Source organism: Loa loa (genome assembly GCF_000183805.2).
Source record: "Loa loa unplaced genomic scaffold supercont3.27, whole genome shotgun sequence".
Taxonomy (NCBI): domain Eukaryota; kingdom Metazoa; phylum Nematoda; class Chromadorea; order Rhabditida; family Onchocercidae; genus Loa; species Loa loa.
The window spans coordinates 229,364-239,989 of record NW_018108207.1 but is presented as its reverse complement, the minus strand read 5'-3'; the positions used below and the strand labels follow the sequence as shown (position 1 = coordinate 239,989).

At 38.4% G+C, this 10,626-nt stretch overlaps 1 protein-coding gene across 1 annotated transcript in view; it reads left to right on the top strand.

Moving 5' to 3' along the window:
- LOAG_16909 (hypothetical protein) overlaps positions 1 to 10,079 on the top strand; it is a gene marked incomplete at its 5' end in the record, with an annotated part of 17,449 nt that extends 7,370 nt beyond the window's left edge. The window contains 2 exons of the mRNA XM_020449561.1: positions 4 to 7,870; positions 9,176 to 10,079. Coding sequence (XP_020306898.1) covers positions 4 to 7,870; positions 9,176 to 9,204 — 7,896 coding nt within the window. The 3' untranslated portion in view covers positions 9,205 to 10,079. The remainder of the gene's footprint in view (positions 1 to 3; positions 7,871 to 9,175) is intronic.
- Between the last annotated feature and the right edge of the window lie 547 nt (positions 10,080 to 10,626).

The following is a 10,626-nucleotide window of genomic DNA, read 5'->3' as shown; positions in this document are numbered from 1 at the left end:
AAGCCTCCGGCAGAGTCTGAGGAAATTATGGATCGGTTAAATAGAACGGAAGATTTGGAAGAAACTGGAACAAAACCGTTCGAAGATTTTACACCGGATAAAGAGAGTGCAATAATATCAAAAGAACTCACTACAGAATTAGTACATGTAACTGATATGAAGCCTCCGGCAGAGTCTGAGGAAATTATGGATCGGTTAAATAGAACGGAAGATTTGGAAGAAACTGAAACAAAATCGTTCCAAGATTTTATGCTGGATCGAGAAGAATATGGTGCAGTAATGTCTAAGGAACTGACTACAGAGGGAGAAGATACTGAAACGAAAGCTTTGACAGAATCAGAACTTGAGGATCGGTCAAGTTGGACGGAAGCTTTGGTAGAAACTGAAATAAAACCGTTCGAAGATTTTATACCGAGCAGAGAGGCTGTCAGTGAGTACGGTATCTTAGTGTCTGAATTTGCATTGACTGAAGAAAAACCTATTTCATCTCGAAATTTGATGTATGAAGTTCCAATACAAACTGATGAACTCATGAAACAATGTGGAGACATGCACGTGACAAATTCTGAAAGTAAACATTTCCAAACTAGACTGATGAGGTTTTCGAGGGATGCAGCAACGGCAGCGGAAGGTACAGGAACAGCGCCTATTGTTCTCGCAAGATTGCGAGTATCAAAGGTCTGTGATAGTGTTTCTGGAGGTGGTGAGATTTCTCATGGTAGAAGTATCCAAATGGTTAGTGAAAGAGCTTCGTCTGAGACTATACGAGACGAACTAGAATGGATGCAATCTCAAGCTAATGGTTTGAATGAAGGGAAGACTTCCGTACAGTGCGAGGATAGCGTTGGAGGAAACGCACATTTAGAACTATTAACAAAAGATGTTCTTACAAAGGAGCACCAAATTCCACTTGCTGCTGAAGTATCCACAACAGAACGTTTGATACAGGAATATGCTGAATATGATATGGTACCAACCACAGAAGAGGAAACTAGATCTCCTGCGGTATACAAAACATTATTTGAACATGAAATTTTGCAACCACGAGCAGAAGTACAACATCAATTTCTCACAAAAAAAGTTCCCGAGAAAATAGAAACAAAGCCATTCAAGAATGTGATGCCAGAGTATCATCTCCAAAACTACGATGTCGCAGTAGCCAAAGAAAAAATTACAAGAGAAAGCGAAGAATTTTTCAAAAAGAACAGATATCCTGGAAATGCGGCTTCAGTAGAGATGTTTAGAAAAGATCTGGAAAGAACCGAAGCCCAAAAATTCAAAGATATTTTGCAGCAGGAATGTCGTGCTTCACTACTTAAAAAATTAGTAACGGAGGAAGAACTTATGGTACTTCATGAAAAGGAGCAAAAAACATTTTTTGGGCAAAAATGCTCGGTAACACAAGCGGAAGAAAAGAAGCACATACCTCTCGAAGGGAAGCAATCCATCATAACTCCATTAAGTTTGTACGGAACAAGAGAATCTGAAGAAAGTGTATGCATGTTACAAAAAGAGATTATGAACCAGCAATCAGAGATGGGACATTCTGAAGGATCTGAAGTAAAACTGTTCGAGGGAAGAGTTTCAAAGAATGCAGAATCTGAAGGGGTAGTATTTGAGACAGCAATACCTGAAGAATTTGTAGAAGAGGTGGGAATAGCCAAGAAACAGGCAACAATGGAGAGTGATAAGCAGGATGGGGTTGGATTCGCTGAAGAAGTTATCAAAGAACAGGTCGTAGAGGACTCCCTAACAGATATTTTTAGTTCTTGGAAATATAAGCAGATTGAATTTTCCAGAGAAGCTTCTAGTGATATGGATGGAGTGAAAGAAAGTGCTAGGGATGACGAAGCATTTTTGCGTTCACCGGAAATACAATCTGAAGTAGAAGATAGACAACGGACTACTGAGTTTGCAGCAGCGAAAGGGAAGGAAAAATGTACAGACACGAAAACATTGCCAAGAGACGTGTTGATTTCAAGTGAAATTTCGTTTGCAGATGTGGTAGTTGGTCATCCGGCACATGGAGTAAATGATATGACTGGAACTGAGGCGGAACAATTGAGAACAAAAGACAGAGATTTGCAGAAAATGGGTAAGTTAATATCTAGTCTGACAACAGAACGGCTGCCGACGGAACTGAGTGAGGAAGAAATCATGCCACAGCAAATGCGGGAATCTTTATCCAAAATACAAGAGGGTATGGAAAAGCTGCCAGAATATCAATTGAAACAAAACATCGTCTGCAAAGGAGTGACGCTAGTTGGAGGAACTGAAAAGATGGAAGGGTGGAGTCCGTCCAGGTTTTACTCAGTTACTCCATTCGAGCAGTCTAGATCACTATCACCAAAGGAGAAAGAATTTGCGAAAAAACAAGAGATGGAAGTGTTTTGCGAACCTAGTCTATTTTTGAATCAGATTCAGGAATGCAAGAATATCATAACAGATGTGGGATATAATAAGACAAATAGGGATGTACATCTGGAGGCTAGAAAAGAATTAGATACAGATCAACGGTGGATAGATGAGAAAAAACATTTGAGGTTTCCAGAGGGAAGTGAAACGGTTGCTAGAGAAATTTTGGCATCTGGTACATTCACCATCCGTGACACAGCAAAAGCTGGTGATCACGATGTAAAAAACGATATAGGAGAGACATCGATCGAACAATTTCCTGATACAGATTATCAGTTTACACCGCCAAAAGCTACTAAGCAGTGTGATGAAGCTGCTATAATGCGAGAAATGGTGGCAGAGGAACGAATTCTCGGAAAAGAAACCGATTACAATCCAATGGAAAATCTAAATAAACCAGTACAAAAAGATGAAGAGGAGGATATAGATAGCAAGGGAACAATTGAACCTTATGCAGTCGAAACTTATTTGGATCAGAAAGGTTTGGTCAAATTGGATGGACCTGAATCAGAAACAAGCACAACAAAACAAGCGAAGACACAGGACAAACTGAGTTATCCAGCCATGGATTTGCCATCTGCAGTTGATCAAACTGCTAATTTTATTTCTCCAGGTGTGCAAATGGATATTTCACTTCTGGAAAATTTGTACAGGGTATCCGAAAATAGTTGTAGGGATCAAGTCTTGATAGAAAGCCTTCGTGAAGGTATGCAGGTAAAGACATCTTTTAAAGAAGATATACAGGAAGAGGTGCCAGAAAATAATGAAGTTCAACCAATGGTACCATCGGATGAAGTGGAAGGGAGAGTGACAGTTAAGACTGGATTGACAGATAGTAAAAAGATTAATTTTGATGGACTGACGTCAGAAGGGGAAACGTCGTACGAAGTTGACTTGGACGGAATAGGTCATCTAATTATGATTGACGAAAAAATAAAACCTTTCTGTGCTGAAGCTGAACATCCTTATGAACTGACTGTTGATATATCATGGACTCCGGAAGATGAAGGTATTGATGCGGAAACAGGACTAGAAAAACAGAAATTCTCCTACGCAGAGCAAGTGATAACGTACCCGAGCGACGATATGATTAATGCTGCAATGAAGGAAGAAAGAGTAACTGGAAGTATAACAAAAGAAAACGAGGAGCTAAGCAATAAGATAAATCGCGATGGTGATAAAAGCTTCCCAATGTTTGAGACTATCCAATGGCAAAAGCTAACGGACGGATCTGAAGTAACTTCAGGAAAGCTGAAAACGAATGAACTGATAGAGGAATCAGCAGTGAAAACCGAAAAAGTAGCATTTGAGCATGATAAGGAACACGAAAAGCAATTCATAATTGAAGTACTTGGAGAGGATAAAGGAGATAGTGAATCATTTTTGACACATCGTTTTCAACCAAAGAAATATGTCATAAAGTCTTCTGAAATCACGGTCGTTGGGTCGACGACCCTACAAAAATGGCTGAGAGATGGGAAAGAAAATCAAGAAGAGTTCATCATTCAGGGGCAACAAATATCAGAGCTAACCAGAGACGAAAAATTTGAAGGAAATGTTGATGCAAAAGCATTCGAAATGATGGATCGTGATCAGAAAGAATTTGCAAAGAAATTAGTAACCGTGGAAAGTGAACAGGAATTAACTGAAGGGCTACAAATGGTTCAAAACCTTGAAGAACTAAAAATTGACAGTGGCGATGATATAACGGTGCCCCAACAATCTTTTGATGCTGAAAGTGATGAGAAAAAGTTGTTCTCAATAAAAGAACCTCCTGAGCAGTTGACTGCTAAACATGATCTGATGACCTCATTTGAAGAAGGCAAACTGGAAGATGTTCGCATAGCATCAGAGGGATTTCTAGATACTGTGGAAATTCGTCCAACAATTCCTCAGCAAAGCGAAGATAATCACGTTTTAGAAAAGGGATCTGATAGGCAACAGTCTGCTGAATTTTCGTTAAGCGGTGAAAATGAAGTGCGAAAAGAAGAGGAATCATTATGTTACTCTGAAGAACAGGACATGTTCTCTATGATACAAGAAGTAACCTCGACAGGGAAAGAATCCTTCAAGGAAGATCTTTCTGATCCTGCTAAAACAACTGAAAGTGCAGCAGCAGTTGTTCTTGCAGCTTCAGAAGCTTTAGCAATTTTTGGGTCTATAGAAACAGTTCAGGTGGTCGAGGATCAGAAAAGTTTTCTCAGGAGTGCTTCATCTGATGCTTTCGATAGCAGTATGGAGAAAAGAAAAGATGGTGAAAAGATGTCTCATTGTGAAGAATCAGAAAAGCGCATAAATTCCTCAATTATTTCAAGCACAGAAGCTTTTGTAGAACTAAATGATGCAAAAGTAATTTACGGCGAAATAAGTGATGCGCCTTGGCAACAAGCAAAAGGCAGGCAAAGCGAAGAAACTGTTTCAGGAAAACAATTGGAATTAGCGGCAAAAGAATGTACTGATGAAGTGGCAAATGAACAAAAGGTAACTCTTCTGAGTGTTTTGGACAGATATCCTTCTGAACAACAAGAGTGCCACAAGTTTACATTGTCAAGGAAGAAAGAGACAGAAGAGGATGCATCTCCCCCTTCCTTTTCGTCGATGTTCCCTACCAATGCAGGGAACACTCAAACTGAATCAATGCAAGAGGTGCAAAAAAGAATTGAATCACTAGAAGTAATTGCAGTTGTTCCTCAGCAAAGGATTGAAGAGACTGTTATTAATAAATTTAGTCTTCCAGCAAAAGGACAATATCGGGAAACAAAAGAGGATGTATGTGAATTGGGGAGCGTAAGAGATGATGATAAAAGAGGGAAAGTAAAAGCGATAGCTGAACCTACTTCGGAGCCTGTTTCTGAAGAATCGCTAACGTTAACAGAAGCGCCATTATCGAAGCAAAAGACTGGCAATGGATCATCTGAAATGGATGAGAAAGCAAAAATTGCCCGTGGCATCGATCTCCAAGCGAATGCGAAACATTTAATTAGCGAAAGCATGGGAAAACTAGACCAAACAGCGAGCAGAAGCAGCAGTAACTATAACATAGATCCCTCAATTAGAAAACATAGCTTTAGTGAATCACGGCCTAGCGAGGAAAAAGTCACTGCTGGAATGAGTGTATCTCAAGTTCAATATGAACATAAAGCAGATTATGGATCCGATTTAAAAGAGAAATTGGAAACGCTTATAGAAGAGACGAACAAGTTAAAACGACACGCAGAAGGATGCAATTTATTAAAAGATGATGAAAAGAATGAGGAAGAGCTTGATATACAGGCAACAGTAATGGCTGATGACAACGTGAAGCCAGCGGAAAGCTTATCGCGCAGTGAATCCACCTATAAAACGGCTACGGCTACATCAAGGGATGGGTATGAGACATGTCTTACATCCCAGGAGGATACTTTCGAAACGGCTCCTAGCTGTCATTCCCAGGAATCTGAATACACTACAGCAACTAGTGAAGCTAGCAGTAGATTGTCAGTTATGAGTGAGGAGCGTCAAGAAAGTGCTACACCGCTTGCATTTCTCTCACCAGTACAGTCTGATCGTCTTTTTACTGCATCTCAGGATGAGGAACAAGAACCAAACAGGCAAGAAGATAGAGTTATTGATTCGAAACGTTCTAGCCCAGATGTGCCTGATATTGAACTTGTATCTGTCGAAGATGAAGATGATATGGAAGAAGACATGCTACTAAGAACTGCTGGTGGTATTCTTCTCGCTCCAGATCTGGATCCGGAACGACCTGTTTCCCCCATTCCTCCGGGTTTCAGTGACGAAGATGAAGGTATTGCCGCTGTTGCTATTGCATCTGATTGCTCCAGAAAAGTTGCTGATCAAGCTCGCCAAGCGGAAATCAAAATTCTGGACTCCATTGTAGAAGCTTCAGGAGACGATGTCCTTGCTGACGAAATATTTCCGTCGTGGAAACAAGAAATGCCTGATTCTACAATCTTTCAAGAATCAATGCATGAAAAAGCAATGGATTTTGGAAAAGAATATTCCCAACAGAATATTCTCAAATATTCAGATCTATCTGTTGGAAATAAAATCAGTATTTTTCATACAACCGAAAAAATTGAAGGTGTCGCTTTACCCTCCGAAGCAGTTTTATATACCGGATCTGATTCATTGGATTCTCTTGATAAGATATCAATCAAAAGCGGGAGCAGTGGTAAGAAATATAGCACGTCACGTCGAAGCAGCACTAGCTCTCGAAAAAGTTCGCACGATGAGCCGCAAACATTTGTTGAACGACTGACACCGGAGTTGAAAATGTCATGGGTAGAAAAGGATCAGGAAATGGAATCGGTTAAACAGTCCTCATCGTCGTCGTCTGAGGAATATCCAACGTATATATCGGAAAGCGAGCAAGTAAACACGGTGGAAGCAGAACTAGAGACGGTGGACGAAGAACCGGAAGAAGTGGATTCGCTGAATGGAAGAAGCGTATCTTCAAATGGCCAGGGAACAGATATCAGCATGACAGTTGGGAAATACAAAACAGTTTCAAGCGACAATGTCTCTGAAACGAGTTTGCAGGAATTTGAGCGAATCGAGCGGGATGTACTGAACAAGGGTGAATCAAGTCTTAGTGGGAGTGAAGTTGAATTGTACGTAGCCGGAAAATTGAAGAGGGCTGATGGATCAACAAATTCCTTGGCCGAATTTGAACGACTGGAGCAAGAGGTCGTAGCCGAAGGTTCCCCACAAGATGAAGTAATGATCCTATCCGATATACGTGAAGAATCGGAGGTCGAAGAGATGAGTATAAGAGACGATGACGAAGAACATGATTCCATTTCAGATATAAAAGCAATACCAGTTGAGGAAGACATCCAAGCGGCAACACCATTAGCTTCACCAACTGATAGCATCGAAAGAAATTTTGAAAATTTTGTTCCGGAACCAATGGGAACGAGCACTGATTCTTTAGAAATTAATGTCCGATCAGTACATACAGAGAGCGATTTGGGTGCTGAAAGTTATTTAACTGAATATGAAGTCATTGAAAAAGTACATGAAGAGATGCATGATTCTCTTGAAATAATTCCTCAGGACAAGGATTCTATGCTACAAGGAGTCAGTGTACAGGAAATAAGCCAAGACAGGCAAGCACTATTGAGTGGTGATGATATGAGTACATACCAAAGAGATCAGGAAGAAGAGAAAGATTCGTTAATTGGTGATGTTGACACTATGCTCCATGATTATCCGACCACGCTAACAACGTTTGAAACTGTGCAAATCAACGAAGATGGTTCTAAAGAAATAATCTCAAGAAGGGTTCTAACCCGTGTCACTGATCCAGTTATTAGTCACGTACAGTTTACTGGAACCGAAAATGAGCATCGCTTACGCGATCTGGAACGTGAAGAAGAATTTGAAACGGTGGATGTAGAAGGCAACGTTACGCGAACAACACTTCATCGCAGTGTTCCTTCATCATCTGCAGGTACTTTATTTTAAATATTCCATATTTTGTCAAATGTTCCTGCATGCAGTTTCATGAAACATGCACGTGTTCGTTAACATTCATGTATGATATCTGTTATCAAAGTTCATCACCGACCCTTTAGACAGAGAATTTTAAGTCATAAATTGTTTTTATTTCCAAATTTGTCCGAGCTGTTGCTTACATCCTATTTAAGTTATGCTATTTAAGCATAAGTACAATGTGGAAAAGATAATTAAGATCCTGTTGGATATTAGCATAATTTTATGATATTATGTTCATAATGAAGTGGCATCTTAGACAAATATAAACGCAAGTTTGCAAAAAAAGAGTGAAAATATGAGAATATATGAAGAATTTGTATGAATTTTTACACAATAAAATTTGTATGAATTCATATATGTAATTGCTCTATGAAGAATTGGATCGAATTTCTTTATTAAAGCGATAAGCTGAGCGCGACTTTAGTAATTTTCACCTCAATTCATTATGTTTCATTTCGAACTTTTTATTCTAGCTGACCAGTTATCTTTCGAAAACAGTTTACATCATAGTCCCACTTTCGAGTGTAGGCGATGAGACAGAATGAAAGAGTTATGGTTGGTTTCATATGCAATTAATAAAACTACAAAACATATATTTGTCCCTCTTTATACCGCATCACTTTGTTCACAATTCCAAAAGATCTGGATTTCAATTTGTGAAGGTTTGGTAATTTCATTTGTGTTTCGTCTGCTTTTACTTATTCTTTTCCTATTCAAGTTATAATTTGAGTGTATTTATCGCTATCAATATTATACCGGGCAAGAGAACAATAAACATAAATTTAGATTGTTGCTATCCATCATACTAGCTAATGTTAAAATTACATCTCTTTTCTTATTTTGAACTTTCGAAAAGAGCTAACTGCTTTCCCTAAAGTAATTATGAATAACTATAATTAATAATTATGGATAACGATTACCACTTTTTTTCGAAGCTGATTTTTTTCCATAATTTTTAAACAACAAAAATCTTACTTATTTTGATTAATGTCCTTAATTTCACTGATTTCGCCTTTTATTGTTGAGTCAGCTGATTTAAAAGTTTTAGCCAAGATGCCCTATTGATTCCTGTTGTTCTAAATGCTACATCAAGTTCGGATCATAGATATATTAGTAAATATTAAATATTTAGTTCGGATAATAGATATATTAAATATTTGTCGGAGAACTGAGGATACTGCGATTTTTCGAAAGAGTAACGACATTTGTATACTTCGACCTTTTGTCTATCTGGTCATTTTATTATTTTATTTTGTTTCAGGTACTTCACATCCAGCTCATCGTGGTTGATTTCATCAGCATTCAAACGAGATTATTTATTTATCAGCCTAATTTTTGCTTTTTCTCGAATTACTTTGCTGTTCTTTTTTCGATACCCTTCCTTTGGTGGCTTGTGTCAGACTGGCAATATTGTTTTTAAACTTAGCTTTATTCACTGATGTTGTGTTTCTCAACACATTTAAACTGTATTATGATCGGGTTACAAAAGAAATCAAGTTTAATATATTCTTGTAATTTTAAATCTACCAACTGATAATGTTCCAAGCATTCATGTAGTAGCTGTGCAACCAGCATTTGTTAGGGTACGATATATTAGATTATTCACGTTAGACAGTTCCAACTGTTCCTTGGAATATTTTATCACTTTTCCAGATGACACTGTGTAAAAACAATGATAAATATCACTCTACGTACTCTTCCTTATTAGTCATGCCTAGATTTTCTTTAGCATCTTAAAAATGAATTCTAGATCGCATTTTTATTGAGAATAAAATTCGAAGCAGTATGATTAACGAACATTTGGTGCAGTCGAAAGGAACGGTCGGTGTATTTATACAGCAATTCTTCTGAAGTTTTCCGCATCTGACAGTAGGTGATGCTTGGTTCTGTTATTAATTACTGAACATTAAGTAGATATTTCAAAGTTTTAAAAGATTTGTGCCCCTACTTTATTGTTGGCAACTGTTCCCAAGAGGCACCTTACTAAAGGTGCAACAAAAGGATTTTTTGGCTTTTGGCTAGGCTGATCAAAAATAAGTATGCAAAAAATTGTGAGCTAATTATCATAATCATACTTCTGGTTGTATTGTGATACCGATGAAACGTATAGCTTTGTCGCGTTCTCATTGTCACTTTGTTTATATCATAAAATGGCTTTTGACGCCGTATTTACAGTTTATCTAATAGTTTTGAAGAATACGAGAATATGCAACTTAGTTTATTTTATGCACAACAAATCATATCGTCAATTTCATAGGTTACCTAACAATTTTTCCTTCCTAATCTTACCGACCTGGAAAATATGTGTTTTTGATTCCCGACAGTGGGACCTGACTGTTAGTAAATCAATAATGAATAGAGTGTATTCCATATCGGTTAGGCCGATACGCGTATAGACTGTGAGATGGCTAGGTCGATATGTATGTGTAAGACATCTTCTACTAACAACGGTTCGTTGAGCCAAATTTGTAAGGGAAAATTGATGAGGGTAGGATATAAGTTAGCATGCAACTGCTGCTGGAACCCTTTGTTCCATACATTGGAATTCTCACTCTCTCACTGTGTGTGCATTTATTCTCCTCCTCTCTTCTGCTTGAAGTTCTCATCCATCACTGTCGATATTTACTGTCACCAGCAGAAAGGCGACCTACCAAAAAATGACAGGGTGGTCAATGCCACCCGAACTATTTCATCTATCACCAATAGAAACGG